Source organism: Glycine max, chromosome 8 (assembly GCF_000004515.6).
Source record: "Glycine max cultivar Williams 82 chromosome 8, Glycine_max_v4.0, whole genome shotgun sequence".
Taxonomy (NCBI): domain Eukaryota; kingdom Viridiplantae; phylum Streptophyta; class Magnoliopsida; order Fabales; family Fabaceae; genus Glycine; species Glycine max.
In genome coordinates this window covers 11,976,045-11,989,397 of record NC_038244.2, presented here as the reverse complement: position 1 = coordinate 11,989,397, position 13,353 = coordinate 11,976,045, and the positions used below count along the sequence as shown (strand labels likewise).

The 13,353-nt window shown below is 29.9% G+C and overlaps 1 protein-coding gene and 1 pseudogene across 2 annotated transcripts; one reads left to right on the top strand and one right to left on the bottom strand.

Moving 5' to 3' along the window:
• Positions 1-2,381, top strand: LOC100818131 (zinc finger protein WIP2). Its single transcript, XM_003531391.5, has 2 exons — positions 1-712; positions 1,806-2,381. The coding sequence occupies exons 1-2, from the start codon at positions 107-109 to the stop codon at positions 2,238-2,240; spliced, it is 1,041 nt and encodes a 346-aa protein (XP_003531439.1). The 5' UTR covers positions 1-106; the 3' UTR covers positions 2,241-2,381.
• A 3,698-nt stretch (positions 2,382-6,079) lies between these two features.
• On the bottom strand, positions 6,080-13,293 carry LOC100820107 (probable disease resistance protein At5g66890; annotated as a pseudogene). The gene is made up of 7 exons (XR_005892674.1): positions 13,263-13,293; positions 11,722-11,940; positions 8,761-9,161; positions 8,218-8,529; positions 7,451-7,681; positions 6,352-7,324; positions 6,080-6,272 (listed from the first exon to the last, which is right to left on the bottom strand). The product of XR_005892674.1 is annotated as a probable disease resistance protein At5g66890 (transcript).
• Between the last annotated feature and the right edge of the window lie 60 nt (positions 13,294-13,353).

Sequence of the window (13,353 nt, the reverse complement as noted above, 5' to 3'; positions counted from 1 at the left end):
AATATCCCTCCCCCTTTCTCTCTCTCTTCACATGCTCACAATATATTTATACACCACTCTATAGCTACTGGCCAAAGATCGATCCAAAACCTTCTAAGCCTTCACTATGACAGATCCTAAGTCCAATTTATACACTGAAACCTTCAACTTCATGCCCCTCTATTCTCACCTCTCTTCTTTTAGTACTTCTCAATCAAACTTATTCTCTTCTTACTCAAACAACAACACTTTCGCCATTCAATCTGAAACCTCTTCCTCTTATGCTCCTCCTTCTCCTCCTCTCAGAGAAGCCCTTCCTCTCATAAACAACATAAGCCTCAGAAAACAAAAGGAAAAAAATGAACCATCAAAGAGTGGTGGTGGTATGGTTGAAGAGGAAGGAGGAAAGAAAAGGGACATGGATGAGACGACCCTTTTGATGACTAGTACTACTACTGAAGAGGGTGATGCTGAAACTGTGACAGTAGCACTGCAAATAGGGCTTCCTAGCGTGGCTGCTTCTGATGATCTTAATGGGTCAAGGAAGATCCCTGCAGCTTGTGCACAAATGAATGAAAAGGAGGATGCGAGGAGTGTGATTTCTGGACACCCTTTTGATAGATTGAACAAGGTTCAGTATTGGATTCCCACCCCTTCTCAGATTCTCATTGGTCCTACTCAGTTTTTGTGTCATGTGTGCTCTAAGAGTTTCAACAGATATAATAATCTTCAGGTATGCAATAGGTTGTTGTTTTCCTTGTACTCTTTATTATATATTAACATTTGAAAGAATAAAATAAAATCATGGCTACTTTACATACATGTACAGTATTTTTATTTCCTTTGTGTTGTTCTCTTTCATGTAAAGTCCCTAAGTTTCATCTCTTTTTGGTTTGTTATATATCTATCCCTTGTGCATGGTGTTCTCGATCTTTCTCTTATCTACTACACACACATATTTATATGAACATGATTAATTAGCTATTTGGTATATTAGACACAAGCTTGATTTTATAAATTTGTTTTCTCAAAAAATAAAGTGATTTTTTTTTACATGAATTTATAATACTATTCTGCGCAGGATTGAAAATGAGTGGAAAGTAAAACGAATTATGAAATTTATAATAGCAGCGCTTCTTTCTGGATATTTATATGTTCTTAATTTATCAGCATCTCACCTCATTTCAGGTGTATAAAACACAGTAAAAATGTTCAAAGCCATGTCTGTGATAAGATTCATATATGGAATCGCATTGAGATCTCGTGTGATTAATTAAAGAGCCAGTCCCACTATACCCCATGAAACTAATTGTGCAGGGTTGAGAAAATCATGTTAATATCTGTGTGCCAATAACTATTTTGTGCAAAAATTGTAAGCACGGGGCCTTTTATTAGCCATCTTACTGTGGAATTAAAGAAATACATTATTTGAGTTTTCTATCTGCCTTGCTTTAATTTGCTTGTTGTTACACTAGTATTGTAAATTGTGGAAAATAATTTAAATGGCAAACATATACGTTAATTGTAGAAAATACTGTATGAATTTGTGACATGAACAATAAGTGATCTATAAATTTATTTACATCCCTCTCTCATTGTCTATTTCTTTCAACGAAGACAAAACTAAAATACACCCTTCATCTTGCATATATATATATATCGTAGTTACTAAATTTTCTTCCAAACTTTTCTTTTTATGGTAGGAAGGGGTAGCAATTATACTTGTTTTACTACCTCTTTACTGGCAAATTAGTTAAAATTCATAAATCACAACTGATTAGCACATATCTGTATTTAATTATATACATGTTGATATTGCTTTGCAGATGCATATGTGGGGACATGGATCTCAATATAGAAAGGGCCCTGATTCTCTAAAAGGAACACAACCATCAGCAATGCTACGGCTTCCATGCTTTTGTTGTGCACCAGGTTGCAAGCACAACATAGACCACCCAAGAGCAAGGCCTCTGAAGGACTTCAGAACCCTTCAAACACACTACAAGAGAAAACACGGCATTAAACCCTACATGTGCAGAAAATGTGACAAAACGTTTGCGGTGAAAGGTGATTGGAGGACACACGAGAAGAACTGTGGCAAAATATGGTACTGTTTATGTGGGTCTGATTTCAAACACAAAAGATCTCTAAAGGATCACATAAAGGCCTTTGGCCATGGCCACGGTGCTGTTGACATTGATTGCATGCAAGAAGATGAAGCGGCCTCCGAAATTGAACATGATGGGGATATCTCAATGTGAAAATTAATAAGTTTGGAAAATCAAAATTGAAGTGACTTTTCATGTAATTAATTAATTAATTTCACATACATGCTTAATTGTAATAGATTGTATAAGGTGTATTTTATATAACTTCTTTAGTGTTTTTCTTTTTTTAAACAACTGCCATCCGAGAATATATTTTAAGAGTTATAAAAGTAGAAATACAAATATTCACTATCTAGAAAACTTAAAACATATTTAATATTAATTTAAAATTAATTAATTAAAATTATTTATTTATTTATGTTGGGTTGTTGAGAAAAATTTTCAAAGTATAGAAATGATTAAATATTTTTTATTAATGATAACACTCAGAGCAAGAAGTGACTTGAAGATGCTCAAGAATGTATTTTTTATTAGATAAAGGGAATTTTTTCAAAAAAAGTAACACGTGAGAACGAAAATATGTTTTCGAGCAAAGAAAGGATGTGTCTAATGATGGACATTCAAAAAAGTAACACTTGAGAACGCAGGGACAGGTTGAATGGATTGGATGACCTCATCAGCCTTTGCAGCAATGGACTCTGCAGGGGACGTTGCTTGTTCATTAATCTCTTGCAAATCACCAAGGATGCTGAGATCAACACAAGGACCTCAGTAATCTTTGTAGCATCTTCTCCAGCTTGCTTTGCAGCTCTTGCATCTTGCTCAACCATTTCTTTTGTACTTTTCTCTTCAGCTTCCTTGGCAACAACTTCAGCTAGGTAAGCTTTCGCCCACTGCTCCTTTTCTAGTTTGAGTACTTCATGGACTTACATCACATGATTAGTAAAATTCCTTAGATACAACATTGTGTCATTGGAGATGATTGGGAAGTGCCCATAACCTTGAAATGAAGCCATCATCTGTGTTTTTCACGAAAAGCCTTGACTGGACACAACACTTGGATAGAATCCTTGTGATCAGCATTGTCACTTCCATCATACCCAGATGAAGAGGCCTTGAAGGTGTCATCCAAAATAATTTGATTCTGGAAAGTTTTGACATAAAAACAATCTAGGTTCCATAAGTTTTTTACGTCTTAAAAGTGACTTCAAGTTCCTTGGATGGTTAAAGTTAAAACTTAGATAGTCAACCATCCAATCACTTAGATAATCAATGTAATTTAGTCCGTTTAAGTTTAATTAACTTAATTACAATTTTTAAAATCACTAATCATTTAAGAATAAATAATTTGACTATTCAAAGTCACTCTAGATCTATTAGTGGGTTTTTTTAGATGATTACACTTTCAAAAGTTTAATTTTAGATTCTAGACTCAAGTTTCACTTAATTACAACAATGCCATTAACAAAGTGTCATTCTCTTTCTTTAACTAATTTTATTGACTTATGACTTCGTTTTGATCAAGCTTTATTTAAAGTTAAACTTTGTTTTTCTTAACTAAATTCTTTGTTTTAATACTACTATTAATTAAAATTGAAGCTAATTAAAATAAATATTTCTCTATTTTCTAATCTATTAAGCTATACTATGAAGTAAAAAAATCTATTAAACTAGCTATATTACACACAATCACACAATAATTTTTAGTTGTTTTCAGTGTGTTACAGTAAAATTATTTTACAGTGTCTAATATAGTTTATTTCAACATTTACTTCGTAATCTGATATAATAACTAAACTAACGAGACTTTCAAATAAAAATAATCTAAGAACATATATTAAATATGTTAGTAATTTAAGTCCTTAAATACGTAAATAGATTTAAATGTTTAAATATGTTAATAAATATATAATTTTAATGTGTTAAAAAATTAATTTAATAATGATGATATTACTATTATTATTATTATATGCTTAAAAACCTGATCTTTTAAATTTGTAAGACCTTTTTAGATGAACTGATCGACTTAAAAAATACTTTAAAATTTATTTATGTAATTTATTTAATTGATGAGCTTAAATTAATTCAACTTTAGTGTTGGCCAAATCATAAACATCTATTGATCTAGTCCTTAATTTTATATTAATAATAAATCTTTCTTCTTAGAGCTAGTGTGTGTTCTAGGAATAGTTCCCGTGATTTTTTCAAGGGAACTGAGCACGTATCCAAGTCAGAAAGCAAGATTGAACAAAATTGTCTTGTATGGAAAAAAAAATTAAAATATTTTAAAGTGGACTAATAAAAATAGTTTTTTAATTTTAAAAATGAAATTCATTAAACATTTTATTCAATAAAACTTTATACTATGTAAGTATGTATATAAATTTTAATCATATGATTATTTTTTCTAATTAAATAAATAAATAACATAAATAATAATGAACTTTTTATAATTAAAGAATTAACGTCATGAGCACTGATACTTCTTACAAAAATACTGATATTATTAGTAGTATCTTGCTTAACTGATTTTTTATTAATTGCAATACATTGCTAATGACAAGTTAGACATTTGCTTTACTTGTATTGATTTATATTATATTATATTATATATATATATATATATATATATATATATTGACAAATATTTGGATTTGAATATTTGAAATGCTAAATAAAATGTTAATTTTAGTTTAAAATAAATTCATCTTAATTGAATGATTTATTTATAATTAAAGTTAGAAGTGGACTAGTTTAGTTAGCCAACATAGTGAGATGGTTAATCTGTAGGGGTTGCTATTGATCCCTACAACATTTTCTATTAGCCCCTAAAAAATTTAAAACTCGTAGAAAAGATAATTTTATCCCTCAATTCAAAATTTAAAACTTACTACTCCTTCCTTGCGCCCCCAACCCTTGTTGTTTTAAAAAAATGTATAACAAAAATATAATTCTATTGTGTTGTTTGTTGAAATACACAATAAAATAAAATTTTATTGTGTTTTTTAAAAAAAGCATAACAAAAATTCAATTATGTTGTGATCTTGGTTGAGATACAAAACGAAATTGTTCATTGTGTATTGTGTTTTTCATATTTTTTTAAAATTATTGAAATAATGATTAATATTTATTTTAAGTTAATAGTTAAATCCATTTTTTTGTTAGTTTAGTTTATTAATAGAATGGATTATTTACTTTAATTTTTTGTTGGTAAATTAATGTTTATGGTTATGCTAATTTAATTATTGTAAGATTCGAATTAATTTTATTTTGTTAATGTGAATTTTCTTGTAGATGAATTTATGTTGAATACCTGAATGTATATTGTTAATTTATATTTTTGTAAAATGGTTATTGAATCAATTAATTTTTTATGTTTAAAATATTTTAATGTTTATATTTAAATTTAATTTTGTCAAGTTATGCATATTGTAAGATTTTTAATACTTTTAATTTATATTTGTTTCTCTTGATTTAAATATTATTTTAATTTTCTAAAATATTTACAATATAAAACTCTAAACTTATTTTTTATAATTAAAACACTTTAAAAAAACAATAAAAAATATGTTTTTGTTGTATTATGTACAACAAGAACATGATCATGTTTTGTTGATTTGGTGGTGGAAAAAAAAAGAATATGAACAAAAACATGATTTCATTTGTATAATATCACAACAGAATCAACATTCCGTGTGAAGGATATTTTCAGAATAACAAAAAATTTACCCACGTGGATGGGGTGAATAGCAAAGAGGACGGGGCTAGTAACAATCCTCTTCATCTATAGAGTGAGCTGGTCCATGAATAGAGTTGGAACATAATTTTAATAATAAATAAATTTCTTAAAAGTTCAAGGCCCATGGACTGTCCTAGCCCACAGGGCTTTGTGAGCTTTCTGTCCCTATAGCCATTTCTTTTATGGGCATTTTGGCCCTATGTGCGTTTTCTGCCTGGCCCACCTTGTAACTTGGCCAAATTGACAGCTCTACTTTTACTAACGTGAAAATTGTATTTTATTCTTTTTCCTTTTTGGTGTGATTTTCTTTTTTTGAACAGCAAACAGAAGAACATTCATTATTATGGTTGGAGTTAAGTCACAAGGAGTTCGAGTAACTCCAACCCGCAAATTACATCAGTTGCGGTTTAAAACAGAAACACTTGAACAGCTCTTGAATTGACAACCTGAAATGCATGAAGCAAGTATTAGGAGGAAATTGAATGAAGCCAATTTCAGGTTAACATTAATTTAAGGAACATCTACCTTTAGATTGGGAAGCATAGGCTTGAAATCTTCGCATGAAGCAGCTGTCTCTTCATCGCCTATCACCACCTTTAAATTCTCAAGATTATCAACTGAGAATGGTAATTCACACCTTGAAAAGACAACCTGAACTACATGATATTAGGAAGAGATTGAATGAAACCAATTCAGGTTAACAATAATTAAGGAACAAGTATCTATCTTTAGATTGGGAAGCATAGGCTTGAAATCGTCCCATGAAGCAGCTATCTCTTTATCGCATACCACCACCTTTAAATTCTCAAGATTAGCAACTGAGAATGGTAATTCACACCTTGCACAGCTTCTCATGTAGAGATTTTGCAGACTAGACAGATTACCAAAGTCCTCCGGTAAACTAGGAAGGCTTATGCAATTTGAGATGTCCATAAGTCGTAGATTTGAAAGCCTTCCAATAGAAGCTGGTATACCTTCCAAATCAGTACAGCAACTGAGGCTTAGGAGTTCCAAATTCATCAAATTTCCAATTTCTTGCGGCAGTGCAGAGAGTTTGTGGCAATTAGTAATGCTGAGCTTCTTCAAGGAGGTGATATCACAGAGCCCCTTAGGCAATGCCACCATATCTTTGCAATGGTCAATGTTTAACTCTTCAAGATTCGGAAAAGCGTTTGGAATTAGCATGTGATTGTTTTCAAATGCCTGCTTCATATTACACGTGTAGAGGGATAACTTTTTAAGATTCTTCATTGCAACAAAGGAAGGAACAAAAATCCACTCTAGTCGTATTCTTTTCAGGTTGGAAAAGAGCCAAATAGCTCAAAGTTGCTCATTTCAGAAGGATGGAAACTGTAACTTGTGACTATCAGAACTTTTAGTTTGTTCATCTCTTCTATGAAATCTGGAAAGGAATATTTCCTAGTTTAAAGATTAAAAATCAGAACCTCAACTTGAGCCAGTTGCATCATTAGGGGCCAATCTGAAGTACAATTTTCATCTGCAAATGCAACCCATATGGCATCAGTTGTGAATATAATGAATGGCAGATCACTGTAACTAACATTCATACTATACTACTAATTTTTACTTTGTAAGTATAGCCTTTAGAAAAGGTATAACTCACCAGTTGATATAGACAATGTGTGGTCAGTGGCATGTTGGGGCTTCTGTTTAACACGCCAGCCAAGCAATTTTGACTTCTCCCCAAGCCAACACTCAGGTTTATTTTGATTTATCTCAATAATCAATCTTTTTCTCCGTTCAATTGGTTCCTGGGTGCTTTGATGAATTGCAAGCTCTCAGAAGGTCATGAAGGACGATGAAGAGGTTATTGTAGAAGTAATTGTCTGTGTCACTAGCATTTTTCCGGGTAAATAAGCAGAAATTCATTCCTTAAGAGAAATTCACTCAAGATAATAAAAATGCTCTCTATGAAAAAGAATAATTATGAATTTCAACTTAAGTTCACATTAATAAATACAGACTGTAAGGTGCTCAATTTCACTAAGATAAATGGTCATTTGTAATTTGTAATATGAGGAATGTTAGTGACACTCTCTTCCTAATACTCTCTTTGTGATTGGTGGAAAATTATTAGAAATGACTAATTTTGGTGGATCCCACTTCTAAATTAGGAGAAAGAATCATTAAATGAGATGAGGGACCAACCAAAATTGGTGGTTTTCAATAAATTTAAACCAATCATAGAGTATCAGAAAAAGAATGTTAGAGAGTGTTGCTAGCATTTCTCTTGTAATATTATATGATGAAACATATGCTTCTCACATAAGCTATACAAGACATTGAATTATCTGTTTTATAGAGCATAAATTCATGTTATTTGTTGTATATATTAGGATTAAGTGAAGAAAATATATGCTGTAATTGTACCTTTCTACCGAGACATTAGCCAGATTCATGGAGTCTAATTTGTTGATGATGGACATTGCCTCTATGCCATCATCATCTAGTCCATACAACTCTGCCCACATATCAATAAGAGAAGTAAAAGGAATTCTTTGGTCTTCAGGAAATAACCCTAGGTCCCTGAAGCACTCCTTGACAGAATTATCTGAAGTTAGAATCAAGTAGACATTGGGACAATTCCTCCACTGTCTTTGGTCACAACTCAAAAGGCTGATTACAGAGTGAGCTCCCAATCACTTTGATGGAAAGTGGTAAACCCTTGCAGTTTTTCACAACCTATATTTGCAACCAAAAATAGCCAGTGTCAGTAACCAAATTTCTATGACTTAGGCCCCCAAGCTGCAAGTAATTTATCATATTATTTTGAGGGGTCAAAACATGGTTTTCTATTTTGTACATGTTTCTTCAATGTTAGTTCAATGATAAAAAGGTTCCAAGTGTTAATATCCATTATCCAATATTGTGATATCTACTTCAATTGAATGACTTCTACCATATGGTTCGCACCTTTTGGATGACTTCTTCAGAAATACTAGAACAGCTTTCTTCCAATGACGCATAATGCCGGAAAAGGGTTATTGCATCATCATGAACGAGTGGTTTTAAGATACACTGAGTGCCTAATCTAGGAAATCCAACCCTAGTAGTTACCAAAATTTTAGAATCTAGTATCAGGACTTGAAATTTCTTGACAAGGGCTTCTGAGACAGGCCAAACATCATCCAGGAACAACAACATTGAACTTCCCTCAATTTTCCTAAGCAAAAGTCCCAATCGCTTAACTGCTTCTTCATCACTTTGAAAATCGGGCACTTGATATCCATAGTGTTCAAATAATATCTCTACAATAATCTTCAAGTTGGGCGTTTTTGAGAAGGTGACAAATAAAATATTTTCCCTGAATTTACCTAGGTGAAACCAAGGCATTCATTTCATTGTGAGCATAGTTTGGTAGAGTATAATGGAATGGAATTAAATAGTAAAGAAATATTTGAATTATGTGTGACCTACACTAATTTTTTAAAATTTTCCTTCAAATCCCTGTTGCAGTAATTCACCTAAGAGTGGGAAGCATCATTTGCAGAGAATAGGAAATGCTTAGGTTATGCCCTTATGATGAAACATTTTGTACACATATTAACTTTCTAAAGGATAATTTGCACACTTTTGTAACAATCTTAAGAGAATAATGGGTCTTTCAAGAGTTATAAGATTCGTTCGGTGGCTGAAGAAGAGAAATAAAGATCGTAGATTTGAATCTTTATTATTAACAAAAACTAACTACGAAAGAATTCTATCATTGAGTGATTAAAAATAATGACTCTTTCATTTTTCAAAAACTATGTCAAAAACCTGACAAAAGAAGCGATTTTTTCGCAAGTCAAACTAAACAAGAACTAACTATATGAAATATCCTTAAGTTTTAAGAGAGTATTTAATAAAAGAAGAGAAAGAACCGACGAGGAAGAGGAACAGGAGTTAAAATTGTCAACAAAATGGCCAATGAAATACATAAGTAAATAAAATAAATTAAAAGTTATCGAAATATCGATATAAATATAATTATATATGAAGTAAATAAAAATAAAATAGTTATGGGGGGTGGATGACTGGAAGCCACCAACCAACGTAAAAAAAATAAACAAAAAAGTTTTTAAGGATCCACAAAACCAACATGCAAAAACAAAACATAATTCTATAAGAAGTAATATGACATTTTTTTGAACACATCCACCTTGTTGAATGAAATTTATTAAACAATAATAAAATTTTATAAGTCTCACATTATATTTAATAATTATTTTCTAATTTTATCATTTTCAATAAAATCTGAACTACTTAGAATAGGAAATCCTTTTTAGTGTAGAAATATAGAGTATCATATTGTTAATATAAATAATGGAAATGTTATTTAAGCTTGAAAGAGATGATGGAAAACCTTAGACTTATATTAACTATATTTTAAGGAGTTGAATTTAGCTGAATAATTCTGCTCATACCTTTTTCAGTCACATGACTATATTTTATATAGGTAATGAATTAGAGGAATTTAAAATAAATTAAGGAGTATTATAATTTTTAAAAAATTGAAAAAATTTCAATTAATGATATTGGAAATTTCTAGAGTTATATCAAGAGTTAAAAAAATTGTTTACATTTATATCTTACATTGAATTTCTAACTTAATTTCAATTAATGATATCTTACATTTATACGTCCCACCATTAATGTTTGTTGGCTTCAATCCCAGTATTTTAGGAAGTCTATGAGTAAATAATGGAGACTATAGCAAATTCTATATTATTTCTTCAAATTTCTTTTCTATATTACTAGTTAATTGATTATTTTATTATGAAATAATTGCAAATTGATTATTTAAAATCTTACATGAAATATTCTAATTTTATTGATGGACAAAGTAATATGATTTATTTTTTATAATATATATATATATGAGATTTATATTAATTCAATCGTTAAATTATATTTTCATATTACAAACATAATTTATGTTGATTTTTTTAAAAATTGAATAACAACAATAAGATAGTCACCCGATCTATATTTTAGTATATTTTTTAATATTTAGATGATGTTGATTTTAATTTAAATGAAAGATATAATAAATGATTTTGAAAAATAATATAAAATTTTACATATGTGATCTATGTGGAAAAAAATTTCCATCAAACAGTAAGTTTTAAAAAAATATCATTTAATTTAAAGTTTTAAAATGATGTAATAATTGGTAAAGTTAATTTAATGTAATTTGATTTGATTTTTAGTATATATATATATATATATATATATATATATATATATATATATATATATATTAGTGAAATATAATGCTTGGTTGACGATTGGTAAAATTTTATGATACAATTGAATAGAAATTTGATGATTTTTTTATTGGTGAATTATATATTAAAAATGTTGTCAATTGACGATTGAAGGTCTTTCGATGAATTTGTAATTTTGATTATAAAGTTTTTTTTGGGAGAAATATTCTCTCAGCACATTGTTGCTAATAACTTGTTAACTTCAGTAGACCATAACTTATATAAGGCAAGGAGCCAAACCACATTTAAAGGTATCTCGCATCATCTCTCTAACACCAATAGTATTCATTCTGTCATGTGCTTCTTGGTGAGGTTATTTGTGCTCAATGACTACTATCGGTGTTAAGTGTGTTTATGATATTGTGTTCTTTTGAAATTAAAAAAAAAATAATAAAAATAGAAGTGGTTCTTTTGCATTGTAATTAAGGTGGACATGGAGTAATTATGTTAGAATCGGTTTAGTTTGTGAGACATGGTTGATACTACAAGTAGTTGATGACAAAATATTGCAGAGGAAATAGATAACATGTGATGTGAAGAAGTTATGAATGAAATCATAAAAAAAGAAGAGAATTCTAGTCCACCCATTCATCATACATGAAAGAAACAAGAAGTGAAAACTTACCCTTGACTTGTTCATCCCAACACAGCTTACACAACGGTGTATCCAAGCCAACAGTGGATTCTGGGTTTGCCGGAATACCAAAGGGACGATGTATTGTTCCTCTTCCAACACCACCACCAAGTTTCTGCTCAAAATTCTCTTTGCTAAGAAGCTCAAGAGATAGCTGTGTATACCTATGAGTTTCGTGCTTTTGTCTTGCGTGTCCTTGTTTGTTGTTAACTAAAAATAGCAACGGGTTATGAGCACCATTGATTCAAGTTCTTGTGAGGATCTCAACTTGAAAGATTCGAAATTTGGAATTACAAAATCAATTAATCAACAGAGAAGATTCCTTACCAATGGATTATGGATCGCTCTCTTCCAGGGTTCTTCTTTCGCGTAAGGTCAGATCCGAGGAAAGCTTTGAGACGGAGGGGGGATTCTTTATTTAAATAACCCTAAAAAATTGAAATAAGAAAAAATGGATCTATCCCCACCTCCATTTCTTTGACCCTGTTCACACTCTTTTCTTGAACGATAATTGAGTGAAAAATATTTTGGTTGAATTTGTTTTTTTTCTTTAATTTATTTTTTAGATTTATTTTGTTCTTCTAGTTTATTTTTACTTAATTTGAGTCTTTAATTTTTTAAATTAATTCAATTTGATTGTATTGTCTAAATTAAATGAATGATATTAAATTTTTGTACTTTATGACAATTTAAAATTATAATTATGTGATTTTAAAATATCACAAAATACATATTTTTAACACCATTAATTTGATTTAGACAATAATATTCAATTGACCAATGAACAATTAATGTGCATCCTAAACATAATGGAGTTTAAACTTTTTTCCATAAATTAAAAAATAAAAAATTTAAGAATTTTGACCTATCAAATTATTATTTTGGAACTAGAATCATTAAAGAAAAATAATTAACAGACATTCATCGAACAAATTTTTATTCGGGGACTAAAGATTAAATTTTGAAAAAATTTAATAACTAGAAAGTTAGTTAATCCTTAAAAATATTGTTAATGTATTGCACTGATTTCTAATAAATTCTCAAAATGATTTTCAATAAATAAAAAAAATACTATCTATTATTGGTTTCTTAACTAGTATATTAGGATTAGTAAGACACTTAATTTAGCAATTCAAAATCAATTTTACTAAATTTAAAATAAAATAAACTGATACTTAAATCAAATGTGCCAAATCAAAATCTTCCCAAGTTAAACGTGAACTTCATTTGTAGGATAAGCTATAATGAGTTGAACTTCATTCTTAAGGAATTTTTCTTTTGATTTCATCTTTCTTCTGGTTTATCTTCTTATGATTTTGCAGTCCACAGTATTTATATATTTGATGACAATTAGTGTTTAAGTTTAAACTGGTTGGTTGGTAAAGCCACATCCAATATGAATCAAACAACATCAAGGTCATGTAACACAGTACCAGAAATCAAGCTTTATCTCAAATAAATGCATCCAACTTTAAGAGGTTAGAGGATTTAGTTAGTAACCAAAAATCTTACCAATCTATTAGTCAATTAACCTTCAATATCAGTTACAGAGTAGCCATCCATATAGTTTTGAGATTTGAATTATAAATATTAGTGATCAAAAGGATCGTGAAAATGAATCCC